Source organism: Poecilia mexicana, unplaced genomic scaffold (genome assembly GCF_051168715.1).
Source record: "Poecilia mexicana isolate PSO_F unplaced genomic scaffold, ASM5116871v1 scaffold_7, whole genome shotgun sequence".
Lineage (NCBI taxonomy): Eukaryota > Metazoa > Chordata > Actinopteri > Cyprinodontiformes > Poeciliidae > Poecilia > Poecilia mexicana.
Window position 1 is genome coordinate 20633103 of NW_028263376.1, and position 19094 is coordinate 20652196.

The window sequence follows — 19094 nt, forward strand, 5'->3', positions numbered from 1 at the left end:
GTGGTTCTTTGAGACACCAGTAAAATAACAGTAACTACATTTAATCATATTTCCAAATTTATTGATACTCTAATAGAACAAACTGTGCAGAAGATATTAAAACTAACAATCTCAGACAGTTTTTCGGGGGAATTAAACATCATTAATTAGAATTTGTAGTGAAAATTATAAATCAAAATTCCTATCACAATAAGAAATGAATAACGATAAATGATGAACGATACGATACATGACCAACCCAAACAGAGTCTGCTGGCGTGGAGACAGAAGATCAACCATCATCATCACCAACAGATAAAAACAGCAGCACATTCGATCAAATCCGGACTCACCTGCAGTAGAAGCGGCCCAAGGTGGTCCTTGTCGATGACCCCCTGACCGGTTGACGACACGTCTGATTTCTGGACGTCGTCATTGTTGGAAGAAGCTTTTCCTGTGGGAAAGAAAGCAGAGGAAAGTCTTTAAAAACAGAAAAAGAAATACCCTGAAAAAACCAAAACGTTAGCATTTTACTACCTAGACCGACCAGCAGGGGGCAGTGCTTCCACAGTTTCCAATTTTTTTTCTTTTAAGGCAGGGAGGAGGGGGAGGCAGGTGGGGGTTAAAACTACAGGTGAGGAGGGAGACGGACAGAGGCAGGTTTCTGCAGGGAGCCCGTCAGAGGAGCATGTGGAGCAGGTAGCTGCTGTCCTCATGCTTTATATTCAGTGTCAGACTGTGAGGGATTGTCTGAGAGAGAGGGAGTGGGAGAGAGCCAGAGGAGCTGTGGAAGAAGCCGTAATGGTGCAGGGGCAGGAGCTGAGGCACCTGAATTAATGGAGCTGGGACCAAGAGAGGGAGGGAGGCAGGGGCATCCAGGGGGGATATATAAAGACAAAAAAAAAAAGGAAGGAAGAAAGAGAGGTCCGGGGCGATGCTGGGAAAAACTAATAGTGGTTGGGTTGTTGTGTAAATGTGGGCTTTTGGAGTGAGAGCGAGGCAGCGGCTGCTTGACTACAGGAATTATTCTGTCTGATTAGCTCCCAAGAGGCACAGAAATCCACACAAAGGGGGTAAAAAAGAGGACACTACCACAAACAACTAGACATTGTGAAGTTCAGTAAGATGAGCAGAGAGAGGAGGAACAAAAACAACAACAAGAAACATGGGAGATAAATGCTCTGAACCAGCCTCGTTGTGCAGCTAAACAGACGAGACATGATTTCAGGAAACCAGAGAAGAACCGATGGAGTTCAGAGAAACAGGAAGACTGAGCAGCTGAGAGCGCACGCGGAGGGGAAACGAACAGGTATCGAGCGGCCAGACGAGCCTCAACGCCCGTGTTGTGTCTGTCATCACTTCCTGTAACTATGGCAACCTGTCAGCAGCCAGTCAGGGCCGGCCGTTGCCTCTTCCCCTTCCTGTTGAGGCTGAAGACGCTGACTGACTGAGCCCCAGTAGAAACAAGAGAAATCAGCAGATCTGTCTCCCAGTAGTTCAGCCTGAGTGGAAAGGAAATATCACACGTGCTCCAATCCAGAGCCACGTAAAAATATTCTCTCTCCTGGGACTTTTGCACATTTTGTCACACTGTAATACGATATCCCTGTTGTGGTGGAAAGTGAACCTTTGCAGCAATCTCAAGCTGCTTGCAGCCTCTCGCAGGTTTTACATTTACCTCCATCCATACACCTATCAATTCAGAAGAAAAACATTCCTTTAGCACTGGATGGTGAGTTCAGGGTCACAGTTTTATCCAGAAATATCAGATATGAGCATGTGATATCAGAGCACCTTCTATCACATGCTTGTAGAGTTCAAACATAGGTTTTGTTTAAAAGTTTCATAAAGGTTTGTGGAGTAGATGACTGAAAGGTGTTTGGCTTACAGATTCTTCCACCTGAGCTGTAAATTTAGGGGTATCAGAGTAGAGAGGGTCTTATTTTTAGGGTTGCAACTAACAATTATTTTAGTAATCAATGAATCCCTCGATTATTCTGATGATTAATTGGATAAGAAAATTGCAAAATCTACAGACTTGTCATTTAACTACTTAGGTATTTCTTTTATATATAATATTAGAAGTATGTTAAACATGCAAATAAATAATCAATCAAATGTTTTGAATAAGAATTCAAGCATTTTATTGCCTAAAATGCAAAAAACATTTTATAAATCTGAACCAAGTGAAGTTAAAATTATACAACTTGTGGACTTTTACCTCAAACATATTTACAGACAAAGGTGTTTTTATCTTAATGCAACTTTTATGCATTTTTTATACAGTTTTTTGTTTAATTAATGATTAATGGATTACTAAATTAGATGTCGATTATTTCGATAATCGTTTAATCATTGAAATTAATTGCAGAATTTTCTTTCCACTATTTTTCTGGTCACCTAAAACTCAAACAAACTACGTTGGACTTTGTGGTTGTAATGTGAAAAGAGGCGTGTGTGTGGTGTTGATCTGTTCCCTAATGGAGCATCTGCAAAGCAAACGTCGCAGCCGGCAGCTTTTCCATGTGGCTGCTGCAGGAAACGGCAGAAACGTACCAGATCAGAAGCTGAGAGAACAGCAGCTGCAGCAGAGCTGATTACCTGGCCGATCTGAAGAACGGGGAGCCATGTGTCTACCTGCAAACATCCAATTAGGCAGACCCTGGCGAGGGCCGCACACAGCTGTTCATCATCATACACGCACACAAACGCCACCCAAAACAGTCAAAGCTGTGAAATTTGTGGGAGATGAATGACTGACTTGTCCTTGCACCTGGGCTCAGAGGAGTGTGTTTGTGCGGCCTCTGCGATTCCAGACGTGGGCGTCCGCTCACCTTGCTCCTTGATCTGGCGGATCTGGCGCACCGTCTCTTTGAGGATGGCGCATTTGTCCGGTTTGACGTTGAAGCTGTCGATGTCGCTGAGGTTGGCCGAGATCAGCTCGGCCAGCTCCTCGATGTACTTGCTCTCCTGCTCCCGACGCTTCCTCTCACACCTGCAGGAGACGAGTCACAGAGATTGGAGCCATTGCTACATTTTTCTGTAATTTTCAGTGCACCCCATAACTTTGAAAGCATTAGCTGATTGCTTCCCAAGGAGAGCAGAATGCAAAAGTCGGTAAATTTATCCTGTTTTGAAAAAAAGCTTTAAGTTATAGACGGGAGATGGCGTCGATGTGATTTTTTCCATTTTTATAGCATCCACAAAACGAGAAGAGGTTAGCGCTAACCAGCTTCTCCTTTAGCAACTTTAGGTTTCTGTTCTGTTTTTGAGGCTTGATGTGTGAACAACACGGGTAAAAGCATCTTAAAAGCAGGAAATGAAATGAAATGGCGCCATTGAATCTGAATGGCTCTTTGAAGAATAATCTGAACAAAAGCAAATCAGAATTTCTTCATTCTTCAGCGATCAGAACATATTTCTAAAAATGTAACGAATGAATCAGAGAGGAAGTTACAGAAGCAGAAAGAAATTATGAAATTCTAACATTTTGTACTTGGAAACATTTTTGTCGAAATACGACAGTCTGGATTTGATGTTCGTTAGGGCCCTCAATTTTGTAAATTTAACTCTCAAAAATATTTACAAAAACAAACCTAACCAGATGCTCTCAATTGCAGATGATTTTATAAGCCGTATGAATTTTTAGGATTTAATACCACATATAAATAATGTTTCCCTCCCAGACTGACATTACATTATTTAAGCCAAAGTTATTATAGACGTTATGCTTCCGATGGCTTATGTAACAACATTTGAGTTAATTGGCAGCACACCTGTGGGAAGATTTCAAGGCGACACCTGAAACACGCTTCCTATTTTTTGTCTCATCATGGAGAAAATCAAATAAAATCACAAAAAAAGGGAAGTTGATTGTGGATCTCCACAAATCTGGGTCACCTCCAGGTTGAAATTCCAGATGCCTGCAGAAGCCATGTCCCATCTGTTAAAACAATTTACCCAAGTATAAACACGAGGAGAGGGACTCTGAGTTTTAGAGATCACTTCTTCCTGCTTCAAAATGTGCATGTCAGCCCCAAAGAAGAGGAAAAAGACCTTGTTAGGAAACTGGCTGAGATTGTATCGTTATCTGCAGGAGATGAGTCCTGTACCAAAACGGACTGAAAGGCCGTTCAGAGAGGAAGAAGCCGTTACTCAGAAAGCAGCAAATAAACCAGATTACACCTTGCAACTCTGGAAAAAGCCATTTATTTTGGAAGACCTCCCCTGTTGCTGAGGAAACTAAAATTAGTGTCATGACATCATCCCAACAGAAAGACAATTCGTTTTAATTCAGTTTATCTATTTACCGCCAATTAACAACAAATGTCTTCTTGTGGCTCTTCGTTAAGTAAAACACGTTCCAATTGATCCGAGTTATCAAGCAGAACAGAAAGCTACTTATTCAAAGTAGTTAAAAAAGTTTGTATCTAAGGAAACGCTGCATTAAGGCACTGATTTAGCTGCATTTATTCCTTCTGGATGAGCTGCATTGTGTCGTTAACTTTACATCCATTCATCCTACCAAGCATGCATGTAGCGACAGTGAAGAGGCAAAACTTCCCTTTAACAGGAAGAAACGTCCAGCAGAACCAGAACAAGACTCTGTATCTTCCAAGACTGACTGGGGGTTTGAGAGGACAGAGAAGATACACAAAAAGAGACTAATTAATGTATTATTTTTTATGTTTGTGAGAGTGAAAAGGTAATAGAAAACCAAAGATCTGAATTTGAAGAAATCAAACAATAATCCCTCAATTGTTCTTGGTTAATAAAAGAAGAAATAGACATAATGTTGGTAATCCCTGTTGTCTTTTTATACAATATAATGTATACTTTACATAATTAAGCAATCTAAAAATAAGAAATAGTGTGTGATACAGCTAACGAAAAAAAAAAATACAGATTAAGAAAAAACAAAATCTGAGATCTTGTGTTTTGGAAACATCTCACTTTAAAAACCATCAGAGATCTTTCAGTCCAGCCACATTTTCTCAGCTCGAAGTCTTCCCATTGGTTGGGTTTTCTCCCCATCACAGCAGACTTCACTCTGTTCACGTCTGGGTCCAGCAGGCTCCAGCAACCGCTGACTGACCCACTAGCCCACTTTCTTTCAGTTCCCCCCCTCCTCGTGTGCCGACGCCATGAACTCACCCCAGACCGGGCGTGTCGCAAGTGGACAGTTTGCGTTTGCGGTTTTCCGAGCTCAGAGGCTCCATGGAGTTGTCCCCCAGTCCGCTCATCGTGTGCACATATCAGCACCTGAGGGGAAGACGAAACAGCAACACACATTACTGGGATTATAAGGTCACTTATAGCCTTTTTAGACGGGGATACTCTGCCAATTGTGAAGGGAAGAAAGACAGTTGTCATGTAGAACGAGGCACGACTGTGAAGCAGCAGCCGCAGCAGCAGCAGCAAAAGCATAAGGGGGGAAATATGCTTATATCATGCAAATCATATTCTCCTGGCAGCGACTGACGAACATAAACATGTCTCGTCAGCATCCTCCTCCTCCTGCTGCTGCTACTGAGTGGAGAATGTGAGGTTATGTTTGGTGTGTGTGGATCCGTGCATTCATGAGTTCATCAGTTCAGTCCACACACACACACACACACACACCGGATTAGCAGTGTCTCTGATGATAAGCACAACTAACCCCGTCAGACAGGCGTCTCTCTCCCATAATGCATCACTCTTCGTCTCCAGGAAGTGAGCTGATAAAGGTTGTGGGGAAGAGACGCAGATGGGATTGAAAAAAAGAGGAGGAGAGGGAAGGAGTGGAAGATATCAGCGAGGGAGGGAGAAGCCGGAGTGAGAAAGTGGCTGCTGATTGGTCACCTGCTTCGCCACGGCGACAGCAGCCGACACTGGGGAAAGGTAGGAGGGAGGAAAGACAGGAAAGCAGAAGCATAGGGGGAGAAAAAAACCAGAGGGATAATCAGAGAGAGAGCAAGAGAGAGAGAGATAAAGAAAGAGAGGAGGAACAGGAAGCAGGTGAAAGGAAGAGGGAGGTGTGGAGCATCCAGAGCGTCTGGAGTGTGTTTTAGATGCACGTGTGCGGTGCAGAGAGCGCTGAACGCATCAGTACCCCTCTTAACCTTCACAGCCAGTGCAGCTTTCTCATTCCATTGATTACATGGTTATCCTGTGACCAGAGGACTGCCTCCCCCGCATGGCAAATCAGGCCAGCAACAGGGGAGAGATGCCAGGCCGTTATTTAATCATCACGCAGCGTCGTCTCTGACTCCTTCATGGGAGATACGAGGAGCCCAAGAAGCCATGTAATTGAGTTTGTCTTCTTTGGCAACAAGGTCCTAAACACACCTTTCTTTCTGGGACAAACTCTCAGACATCAGGCATTAGGGATGCAAGTTATCAATTTATGAACTGACCTTATCAATCAACTGACGATTAATTGATAAGATTGTCGACTGCCATTGAAGAGGGCTGAATTTTTCATAGTATGCTGAATTAAAATAAAGCTTTATTTTGTGTCAGCTGTATTAAATGCTGACTGAGTAAACAGAAAATTTAACATAGACGCCTTTATAAAATATTAACGCGGCAGCCACAGAGGGAACATTGGGAATTTCTTTAGTTTGTGCAAAAGTATTGCAAGTAAGTTGATAAATTGTTTGCATCCCTCTTGCATGCAACTATGTATGACTTGAATAAAAAACACAGCATTTTCTGGTCTGGTGACAAAAGGGTATACTTGTGCACTCTCAAAAGTGTTGCCCCGTCCCTTCCTCCACAAGTTTCTTTCAGATTTCTGCTTTAATCGTTCCCTGGAGTCCCTCCCATCAGACCGGCTGTCTGTCTTTGTCTACCTGCCTGCATCGCCTCTTGTCTAAACCCCTGGTTTGCTTCCTGTCTACCTGCCTCCCACTCTGCTGCTCTTCATTAGACAAAACCAGAAGGCGAGAAGCAAAGGGAGGAGGCGCGAAGTCGGGAGGATTGAGAACTTAAAGTGCTGGAGTAAAAACTCTGCCTTTGCTCTTGCACCGATCAAGCCCGCCTGCCCGCTCGCCTATTGATGGAGTTCTCAAAGGGGGAGCCGCTCTAATTGCAGAGTGAATGAGGCTGCCCCAGAGAATGGTTGATTAGGAGGCTGCTGAATGCCCCAGGGAAATGGGTCACCTCCAGCCTGGCGCAGGCCGCCCGCTTATTCCAGCACAGGGAGAAAGTCAATTACACGCTACAGGCATTGGGGCCTGGTGGCAGAGGGTGCAGCGGGGGCTGCGCTTGGTACAATGCAGCAGCGCTGTGGGGGGGGGTGAGATGAGCACAGAGGGGAAACAGGAGAGGGTGATGGCAGAATCGAGGGCAGCAGGAGGAAAATAGGAATGGGCATGAAGATGGTATTTTAAAAATCGAGTGGGCGGATAGGGTGGAGATGTAAAAGGAAGTCCCTCAGCTTGATTCGCTCAAATTTATTTACTGCATGTTTTAGGTTAAGTTTGGGCCTAATGGGAAATAATTATCACATACAGTTAAATGTAAACGGAAAGATGCAGCCTGTAAATATGAGATGGTTGATCAGGTTCATATTCAATTTCTTCTCGTGTTACAACCACTAGTGATAAAATATTTCATTGGGATTTTATGTAGTAGACCAAATAAAAGTCTAAAAAATGTGGAGCATAATTGCATTCAATTTCTTTGAGTGGTAAGGAAAGGTGAGGTAATTTTATTCATATAGCAACAAGGTAGTTCATGAATTAGAAAGAATACAAACAAAAAAACAAAAACAAAAGAAAGACAAAAAGGTAAGAGTAACAGCAAAAAAAAACAAAGAAGAAGTACAAGAAGACTAAATATTGGTTATCCATGTTTAATGAGAATAAGTAGTAGATAATTCTCTGAATCTTAAGTTTGTTCTTGGTTAGTGAAGTATAAAGCTAAAAGTTGGTTCTCCACGTTTGATTCTTGCTCTCGGTTGCTAACAGGAGTTTCTCAGGTCTTGCTCCGATATTAAAAGTATAAAGCTAAATGTTGTTCTAAATTAATAAGTACTCCACAATTTATTCACAGCTTATAAAAGTAATAAAGTAAAAGGCATAAAGCTAAAAGTACAATGTAGAACTATATTTTAACTGATATTTTTGCCCATTATCTTCCAGCTCCAGTACAGAAATGTATGTTTATCAGTGATGCCGTTATCGATATATTACTCAAAAATTGTCTCAAAGCTACAGTATAATCATTTATCACAATAATTTCTGGAACAATTTATCGTCCAGTAAAATTTGTTATCGTGGCGCCGTCCAGTTCCTCATCAACTCTGAACAAAACAACAAACAAACAGAAACATTCCCACAGCATAGTGCTGCTAATGCAGCAGCTTACAAATCCCAGTAGGTGTAAACCATGTGGGGGATTTCCATGAACGACGGAGGGGAAATCTTCTGCTTACAGGCTTTCAGAACTTAATTCTGCTTGAAAACTTTACCACAACTTTCTCCCTGACCTGTCTGCTGTGCTGTTTTTTTTTTGTTTTTTTTTTGGTCCTTGTAATGCTGTTTATTCTCCAATAAACCAAAATAGGAAGATTGATGTTTATATGTAAATCTAAAAAGCATGCATCACTTTCCTCCCACTTTGTGCTGGTCTATCACATAAAATCCATGAAAGGTTGAAGTTTTAGTGTGAGAAAATGTGAATAATTTCAAGAGATGTGAATACTTTAGCGGTTCCAAGTTGGAGCTGCTTGTTTGGATCATCAGTAAAACGAAGAATCCGAAATGCATGTGAAACTAAAATCCTCTGGCTGATTTTACACCCCTCCACATATGTGGTGCCATGCTGGGATAAGCGCAACAGAAGAGTTAAGGAAACTTTACTAAGTGCCAAGTTTTCCTCAGATGGCTGAATGACTTCAGAAACCCCCCGTCCATGTCCTCAGGAAATTTCCAGCATCAGCATGGAAAATTTATGTCACAGAAAATCCAAACTGGTCCCTGTTTGGGTGTGGTGTTGCTTTCTGATGGGGCTGAACAAACTTCTGCATAAGCTGGCTCTGTCTGAGTGCAATTCTGGATATAAACCTGCTGCTTTTCAGACTATATCTCTCTCTTTTTGAGATCCTTAGACGACATAAGGAAAACAGGGGAGTCTTTTAAGGTAAAAATGCTAAGAAGCACACCCAGCAGGACATCAGAGGTGTAAAAAAAGAAATGAAAGGGGAAAAGGTCTTGGTGGGAATTAAGTGCAAAAAGAAGAGAGACACAAGAGCCACTTAAATGGATAAGATTGACTTCTTCAGCGAGCTTGGAGGTTTAATCACATTGTTGAGATTCAATAAAGGCATCAAGCAGAGCGAGAATGCTAAAGGTCTTAATCAGAGATGCTTTTAGAGACTCGAATTATTCAAACTTATTTGTCAGGCACTTTTCATACAATGTTGTGCAAAACAAGGTTTTTTACAGGATTAAAAAGAGACCCTCCCACCCAAAACACTTAAAACATGTCAAAAAAGGTCAATGTGCACAAAAAAAACCCACGAATAAATATTCACAAAACCCAAATAAAATAGTTCCAATACGATGGTGCATAGAAAATATACTGAAAACTATTTTTGTTGTTCAATTCGACAAAAAACCTCATCAGGAGGTAAAAACTATTTAGAAATCTGGCCAAGGATAAAAAGTCTAAATGATGTTTAAATGCTAAATTTAAAATTTAAGCACAAAACTTGCTTTTAACACTTTTGGTTGTTTTCAGGAGAGTCTGTTGCAGAAGTGACGATTTCAATGGTAGGAAAGGACAACAGCAAATATACCAGCCTGTAAAAAGCTAGAGCGTATTTAATGGCTCTGAACCGTGAACCATGAACTCTGACCTGACTCTCAAGCCTGATCTTGACCCCCGGGGTCACGACCTCCGCTGTGACCTGTGTGTTTTCCAGGTCAGAAGAATCACTGGATCAACACCGATGTGTCAACACCACGTTTAAAGCTAAAAGATCCAAACCCAACAGTGACCCTGGGAGTCCAGCTAAAGCTCACAATCCAGAGGTTAAAGGTTAAGCTGGAGAAAATTATCAAAATAAAATAACTGCCTCATAAATCTCATATACTCCAAATGATCCAAAATAACTTTTTATTTTTGCCCATTTGCCCTAAAAATTTATGTTTTCTAACCTACCTATAACTTAAATTTGGTAATTTTTGATGAAAATGACACTTCATTGAGAGTCAATGTATAATTTTAGAAGCATATTTATATTTATTTCCTGTTTATCTGATCCAAATAACTTTATGAACATGTTTTATGCCTAAGTGTGGGGGAAAAAACAGTTTTTACTTTCCTCAAACCAATTAAAACCATTTATTATTTAACATTTTAGCTTTCAAATGTTATTTTAGCATAAAATTTATTTTTTCTAAGCATACAGCGCTGTAAAAACATTTTTCACTTTCTGACAAATAAAGATAATCGAGGTGAATGCAAACAGCTGCTTTCAATTTTATTTATTTTTTAATATGTGAAAAAGTAATAGAGCCCTAAACTTAATGACTGGTTGTGGAATGAGTCTTTTACATCATTCTGGTCAAAGAGTTGTTTTATTTCAGCCACATAGTCTTGACTTTGACTAGGCCACTAAAAAACTAAGTTTTTAGCCATTAGGAGGTGAATTTGCTTGTGTGCTTAGATGATTGTCCTGCTATATAAGTTGAGTTCGGGCTTCAGGTCTGATCCGTTTTATTTTACTTTACATCGCCACCTTTTTTTATCTTATGCAAAGCACTTCATATTGCCCATGCTGTGCATGCAAAGTGTTCTATGATTGACTGACAGGAAGTGAAAAAAACTTCTGCGTTCTCACACCTGGCCAGGATTTTTTGGGCAGCTTTTTCCCCTTAATAAATAAAATCATCATTTGAAAACTGCCTTTTTGTTTACTGAGGTAATATTTGGATGATATAACATTTGTTTGATCGTTTATGACAGGAAATAAAGAGAAAATTCACAACTCACCTTAGCTTGCCAATAGAGCCAAAGCAACACTTAAAAAGTTTACAACTACAAGAAGAAAGGCTCGACACTTGACAAGGAGCCAAGTTTATCTTGCCACAAGTGAAGAGGATGACTAAAAGCTTCCAGTGTTTACAGAAATTAGATTTAAGCTCTTTACAGACATTAAATCATGTTGCTTCATTTCTACGTTAATGTTCTATAATTTCTTTGTAGTAAAATGGTCCTTAAACATCCCATATTATCATTTGGTACCAACTTATCTTCAGTTCTTTTACATTAAAATCCAATATCCTGTATGCTAAAGTTTTGACAATCAAGAATGTGCAATGGGAGATTATTGTTTTAAAGTCTGAACAAAATGAAGGCAAGAAAGTCCCCAAATCCCTCCAGTGGCACAATAAAAGGAAATTTGCGAATGCATTCAATAATTTTACCCAAAAGCTTTTTAAAATGTGGGAGGAGTAATCCTAAAGCATTGCATGTTCATATAATGGATGCTAAACAGCAAATGTTCAAGTGGAGAGAGTTTTCTTCAGTCACATCAGGCGGTTGTTCCTGACTTCACGTTTTAGCGCGTTGTTGCACAAATCACTGCAAAAAGCGACGAGCAGCAGATCACCGGCGAGCGAAGAATCAAAATGGACGAACGGCGGCTGCAAAAGCAAAACTACGGTTTTGGGGAGACAGAAAACACAGCTGAGAGACGACAGAACTCCCACAGCAGAGTGAGTCACGGCGTACGTGGGGGGATGTCTGAAACAATGCAACAAACAAGAATACGAAGCAGAGCGTTACTGAGGGCAGACGAGGAAAACATGAGCAACTAACGCCACCTTGATCCACAGTCAACCTACCATGAACTTCATTAACAAAGGAAGGATTATTCCTGTCTGAACATCATTATTAACCTCTAGGGAATCCCCACCCTGATCATAAAACGCCTCATTCAGGCCCCTACACTTTGAGGAACACAAAAGAGCTCGAGTTCATAAAAGAAAGTTTAATTTAATTAGAAAATAAAGATCTGTTTTAACAGCTTGACAGCTTCACCACTGACTGAAATGAGGAAACCGAGATGCTGGGAGGCATCAAACTCCTGAATGGATCCGTTTCTATTCTCTTCATTAAAGCTGACAAAACAGAGAAGACGGCAGGGTCAGAGCAGGCTGCTGCTGACAAAAGGCAGGAAGGTGAAGTGGTAAAGTGACAGAGAGAGAGAGAGAAAGGACACCACTGGATAAGTGATGCAAATAGCCGCCTGTTCGATGCTCTTTTATAATATCTGTTGGCAAAATAGAGGCGCACAGCCCCGGTCTGGACATGTGAACTCACACTGGCGACGTGTCTCTAAGGATAACCACTTATCCAACCAGAAAAAGAAAATTTAAATATGTTTTCAGACAGAAGATTACATTCGCTCGTCATCAGTATGGATGTCATAAAAATTGGGAGAATGTTTTCACACCTGATTTTCAAATTACCACATTTGTTGCATTCTCATCTGGTATGATTTGCTTTCACACCATTTCACCATTTTCACCTGTTCCCCCGCTAACCTGAGGTGGCGCTGCACCAAGAACCACTGAAAAAAAATTGACATGAAAACCTTTGAGGAAGTCATGAGCGCGACTTAATTCTTCACGAAATGTAAAAGAAAATTAGTAGCATCAGATTTTAGCGGTTGTAGGATTTCTCTTTTGTCTTTGGCGAAAGACCACAAATCACTTCTCCCGTTAGCGCTAGACACATAGGTTTGTTTTGGTTGTATTTACCCAGAATGCCCTGCACTATAGTTCACTTCCTGCATATGTGAATGCTGGTCCACTTGGCATTCACATATGGACTCAAGCTGCACCAGAGTTCACTTCAGCCAAACAGAAACTGAGGTTAGTAGGTGGACCAGAGTTTGCTTTTTTCCTTTTCTTTTTAAACCTCCCCAAATGAACCAGACTTGCTAGGCAAACAAACTAGAGTTAATTAAAGCAGACTGAGCAGGGCTGCTGTGAATGCACCCGAAGTTATACAATTGATTTGGGGGGGTAAACTGCTTACACATTAAATAACATCAATCATTTTATAAAAAAATTCAAGATCGCCTTGAGAGCCTTTAAGATTTATTAGAGAACATTAGTGAACAATCAGCATCCTGAAGAACAAAGATAAAAAAGATAAAACTCCAGGGAGATTTAAAGCAGATTTAGGTTATAAACCAACATCGCAAGCTTTGAACATCTCACACAGAACTGCTCAATCTTTCATAAGAGCATAGACAGAGTATGGTACGACTCCAGACCTGCCAAGACACGGTCGGCTGCCTTAACTCACAGGACAGATGAGGAAAGCCTTAAAACGAGAAGCAGCCGAGAGGCCCATGGTGACCATGGAGCTTCACAAATCTGGCTTTTATAAAAGAAGAGAGAAGAAGAGCATTGTTGAACGAAAGCCATAAGAGGTTCTGTTTGCAGTTTGCCTCGATTCATGCAGGGGACAGAGCAAACATGGGGAGAAGGTGCTCTGATAAGACGAGACCAAATGTGAACATTTTAGCCAGAATACAACGAGTAATGCCAAGATAGCATGTGACAGAAAGGTGACACCCTAAATAACGTCCAAACTGTGAAACATTCTGGTGGCAGGATCAAGCAGTGGGAAAACTTTTCTTCAACAGGGACAGGAAAGTGAAGAAAACCTGTTGGGAGGCTGAGTATTGTCATTAGAATGGCCCAGTCAAAGTTCAGCAGAGAATCTTTGGCAGCACTTGAAATGTGCTGTTCCAGACAATCTTCGTCTATTTTGCAAGGGTGAACAGGAAAACATTTCTGTCTGTAAAAGCTGAAGTATGTAACTTTTATAAGAAACATATTTTTTAAGTATTTGTTGAAACTGTCACCATGTTTACACGATATGATAGAAGACAGATAATGCGTGAAAAAACTGAGCTCGTCCGCCTTCTCCCAGTGCTAATTAGAAACAACTAATCACAGCCAGGAGGAAGGTCTTGGCGCTGTCAATCACCATTTTGTTTGGTGCTGCTCATCTATTTTTTCCCCTCCCGCTTGCTCTCTGCTAAGCTGCAGCTAGCATAGCCTGTCATGAATGCTAAGACGAGTTAGCATAGCCAAGGATGACGGTGGATAAACGTTTTTTCTGTAATGATAACTTGTTTTTCGTGAGGTTGATTGACAGCGCTGAGTCTCGCCTCCTGGCTCTGATTGGTTGTTTTTGGTCTGGGAGCACTACATTTCTTCAGCACTGGGAAGAGGTGGAGGAGATCAATCTTTTCACAGATTTTCTGTCTCATTTCATTCTGTCATGACATGGTAACAGTTTTAACAAATATGCAAATAAACATATTTTTATAAAAGTTATATACTGCAACTTGAATGTATAAAAGTGGTAGAAAATCTGCAGCTGCAGTGAAAATTGATTTCACCAACTGATCGGCTCAAATGGGCTGAATACACTCCACGTTTTTCAGATTCTTATTTATCCATTTTTTATTTATTCAGCATTTTTCCTTCTAATAAACAATTAGGCACTATTCAGTATTGTTCTACAACATGAAATCTAATTAAAATTCGTAGTTGTAACGCCACAAAACGTTCAAACTGTAAGAACATGTTTTAGACACTATGTGAGTTTACTTTTAGTGGTTGTAGAAAAACTCCATCTCTCGTCTGCCGAACTCTTAGTGCTTTCAGATTTTCCTCTTCCTCACTGCCCTCCCCCACTCCAAATAACTTCAACCCTCCCACCGTCACTCCTGCTGCCTGTGCAACAGCAGCATGTCTGCAGGAACATTTGTGTGAAAACGCACATGAGCAAAAGAGAAAGTGTGGTTTGGTGAAGCCTGGGTACAGTACTGTGTGTGTGTGTGTGTGTGTGTGTGTTGTTGTTACCTGCAGACTGAGGGTGGGGTGGGGGAGGGGGGAGATTAATGCTCTCCTACAGCCTCTGTGGCAGGTAGAGCACAAAGAATAATTTGATTTCTCCTTCTGTCTCCTTGCTGTCTTCCTCCTCCTTCCTCATTCTCTCGACTGTCTGAAAGTAGTCAACTCTCTTTCTTTCCTTTCCTATCACAAAACCCATCAGTTTTTTTTAAGCAAGCTATTCCGCTACCCAAGATTTAGACCTTAAGCATACATGCAAAAAAAACAAACAAAAACAAAACATAAAGCAAAAACAAATAACATCTCAACAAAACATCTGCATAAGAAAACATGCAGTTTTCTCTGAATTTCAGTGTTCAGGTCAGGAGGATGTTGCAAGAATGTGGCAACAACAAGAAACTGAGTCTGACAAGCGGCTCATCCTAAACCCAGCAGGCCGTTACCATGCCAACCATACAGGATGTTAGCCCACCTTGTGATGGCGCCAAGATGACAGACGGTCAGATGGCCCCCTCCCCTCACTCTGGGGGTGTTCTCCTATCTGGGTTGATCAATTGACTCTGGAGAGAAAAAGAAAAACATGCAGGAAAAGTTTAGCTCTCACGCTCACCAGTGTAAGTTCATTAGGGCAGTATTAATGAATAACCGGCAGCAGCCATATTAATCAGAAGCATTAAAAAAAAAAAACCAAACAGGAGGCTGTGTTATAGCTCCCTAATGAGTAAGGAACTATGAGAGAGCATCTGTATGCACTTTTGTCTTCATTACGGGTGCAGAGCACACGCACTGTGGCTCCTGCTCATTTGCATTGATGCCCAGACCACTCCCACTCACCAGACAAAAATGCCCGACCACACACGCACAACTACACACAGAAAAAGTGACGCTGAGACACAACTTTTACAGGAAGCCACACAGCTGAAACCTGAAAGTGGCACTTCTAAAAACCAGCCAATCAACAGAGAGCACCTCTGTATCTTTTCATCTAAAACAAGCCCTACAGATCCAGAAAAAGAGGAATGGTAACTTCAAGAACTTAATGTCAAAGATCGGCGCTTGAAGGACCCAAGAGCAAAAGTAGAACCCCCCACCCTGGCAGCAAACTATTAGGTTAAATTGCAGCGCTAATCCCAGTAGCATACAACAGACCAATTTGTGCCCATTTAGATCCCGATAAGAACCGGAGTGTGTTCGCCTGTGTATTTTGGCTAGACTGAGTTGTTGCAGTAGCTCAAGTGTTCTGTCTGAACAATCACAAGAGACTATTCCGTAGAGGTAAACAGTTCGTAACCATGAGAACACTGGGCGTTTCCATGACACCCTGTCATCCATGAAGCACACCAACAGGAACGCTCATCTTCATCTGTCTTTGCGCATCAATATTTTTGTGTGCGTATGTGTGTGTGTGTATGTTGGTTGTTTTTTACATCATGAAGGGGTCCAGACCTCTCGATGATACGTACTTTGGGGACATTCTGTGAATATGGGGACCAAATTGCTTTTCCTGCTGCTATGATGTAGTTTTTGAGGATTACGGTAGAGGTTTAAGGATTATGGCCACAAAAGCACAAGGTAAAGGTCAGGATTAGTTAACTGCATGACCCTTCGCATTTATACCCAACTTCTGAGAAAAATTTAATATTAAGCCTGTCATGATAACAAATTTAGCTGGTTGATAAATTGCCCCAGTAATTATTGCAATAAATGGTTAGAGGAAATTTTGCTATAAGTCAAATTGTTAAATATATATATAACAAATAAATTATTTGAACTTAAATGAGCAATTCAAGAACATTGATTTTAGCTTCAAAATTCCCACAACTCCCTCTGGGAAGATGTTGCAGTGTGAACAAGTGATGGTACTTATGTTGCATCCCATTTTCCACAAAAGTTGGAACTTAAACATCAGAATAAGGCCAAACCTGGTTTAATTATGTTTTGGTTGCAAGTAAGAAAACCAAAAGAATTTGATAATTGCTGTTTAAAAGCATTCTTGTTCTTCATTAAAGTGACATTTTTCCAAATGGAGGTTTAAAACAGTTTATCCGAATAAAGGGTGAATATGTGGAAAAGTAAATCGTGTCAGCTGTTATGTACAGTAGAAGATCTGTGATGCTGTGGGTTTGTTTATAGCATTTTAAACTCTTCACAGTACTGGAACATTTAGACAAAACAATGGGGGATTCAGCCAGAAACTAAATATTTAACTTCTTCTTTGGTCATTTCAATGCACAGACCTAATTCATGTGAAAGCCTGACAGAAAATTAGGGCACCATACAACAATTATTTTAGAAATTTTATTCTGATGATTAATCAATTAAATTGGATTAAAGAAAGTTTATGCTAATTTCAGTAATCAATTCACTACGATTAGTATGATTATTTTAAGTCTTCATTACTCTTTAACTATCATGATAAAAAGTGTTAGACCATAAAATTTCTCAATGAAGAATCTTATTTTAGAAATACATCACTGTAATAAGTTCTGCAATCAAGTACACTTCTATTTTTCTTGAGTGGACATGCAGAACATCGCAGCAGCGCGGGCACGTTTACAACCAAATCTCCAAGTCCAGTTCAAGTGTGTGTATGTTTGCATGGCTGATCTCATGCCTGGAGTGGCTGCAGTGTGTATGTTTATGTGTGCGAGTATGTTAGCACGTGCCTGACCGCTGGCTGCACCCCTGATTGGGAGCAGATGGGGACTGTCGGGAGTGTGCATGTGTGGGTTAGTGGGCAGGAAGGGAAAGGAGGAGGAGGAGGAGGAAGAAGAGGAGGAAGAGTGGGTGCTCTAGTTTAGGTGATGTATGGTACTCTCACAAATCAACAAAGACCCCACTTCAAATTATGCATTTCCTATTAATTGCAGGGGTAGAAAATAGAGCCAACAAATCATTGTTTAAGTTGGGAGAATCTATAGATCTGCATTGATAAAGACAAACAAACTGATTTGTTTTTTTACACGCGTTAAAAGGTTGTAATTTGGGACACGCACGAGCAGACCCTTTAGTACTTTTAGTGTGATTATTACACTTCTTTGTGCTCACTTTCACATAGCCATGAAAGGCAGGAATGAATAAAATGATAGTTAACGGCATGTGGGGTTGCTCATACCGGCGTAAAGCCTTGAATATAAAAGCGGTGTGAATGAGCTTAAGATTGTGAATCAATGGAGAAATGTTCGGCTCGCAGATGCCAAGGTCTTCTCACAGTCAGCTCTAGTATTAGAAAACGCTCTCATCATCTCCCTGCGCTTGACAGCCAGAAAGCTGAATAAAACCTCCGATAGCATTCTATAAATTTTTACTAGCTTGCCTTTTGCTAGTGCACTCGAGCAATATAATAATAATCTTTCAGTTGTAAAAACACAAATTAAAGGTCCAATAAAGATGCACCTCAAGTGCAACTTTGGCTGCGACTGCTTGAACAGAAGCTGCTAGTTAGCCTGTGCTGATTGGCAGCAAAAAGAGCCTCACATGTGCTGCAGAGATCTTATCTCAGTGACATTTCTGCATTTCCAACTGTCAGAGGAACTGATTTAGTTTGGTGGTAGGTTTCCAAAGAAATCTTTCCACGGCCTCCAGGACAAACAGATGAGTCGTTGTGGATAGAAAATCTTCAGCTTTTGTGAAAGTCATGTCTGACTGCCTTACAACTCACCCAAGATCGGTACCAGACAGAAGTCGAGAAACACTCAGAGTTCTGGTTCAGCAGAGATGAAGCAGACAGGCAGATAGACATATATATAGATCAATGGATGATGGACAGGCCGATGAATAGATAGATAAACGCAACATTGACACAACGGGACAGGGAGTAAAGACGTGAAAAATACTTCCACACTTATGACACTTCTCTAGACTGCATAGGAACCTTGAAGACAGCTTAAAAATGCCTTGAGTATGACACTAACCTGGGTCCAACATAGCCATAGCAACTTATACACACACACACAGAAAAAATCAGAAACATGGATAAAGAACAGGTTCAATTACTGTTTTAAACATTTAATCAAAGAACTACACTAACAGTATTAGGATTTAGGCAACAAGACCCCCCAAAAAAGAGAAAGTAATCTTTTGCATTAGGGCTGTCCAACAGAAACTGTTTCAGAGGTTTTGTGGTTTTATAAAATAAAATATTGCAAAAAGGAAACAGGCTATTGTATTTGGTCTTTTTCCAAAATATATTTCATGACAATTAGTTCCCAGCATTTGAGCAAATAAAATAAGCAATCTAGC

The 19094-nt window shown here is 40.8% G+C and overlaps 1 protein-coding gene across 3 annotated transcripts in view; it reads right to left on the bottom strand.

Annotated features, from left to right (window-relative positions):
• The window catches only part of LOC106917477 (nuclear receptor coactivator 3-like), a 69155-nt gene that overhangs the window by 19917 nt on the left and 30144 nt on the right, over positions 1-19094 (bottom strand). For 2 of the 3 annotated variants that reach the window (XM_014986474.2, XM_014986472.2), the window contains exons 2-5: positions 15325-15412; positions 5134-5241; positions 2814-2974; positions 333-433 (exon numbers count right to left, since the gene is read on the bottom strand). In XM_014986474.2, coding sequence (XP_014841960.2) covers positions 333-433; positions 2814-2974; positions 5134-5222 — 351 coding nt within the window. In that variant the 5' untranslated portion in view covers positions 5223-5241; positions 15325-15412. Of the gene's footprint in view, positions 1-332; positions 434-2813; positions 2975-5133; positions 5242-15324; positions 15894-19094 lie in introns of those variants that run through there. The other variant, XM_088007224.1, reaches the window with a different exon arrangement.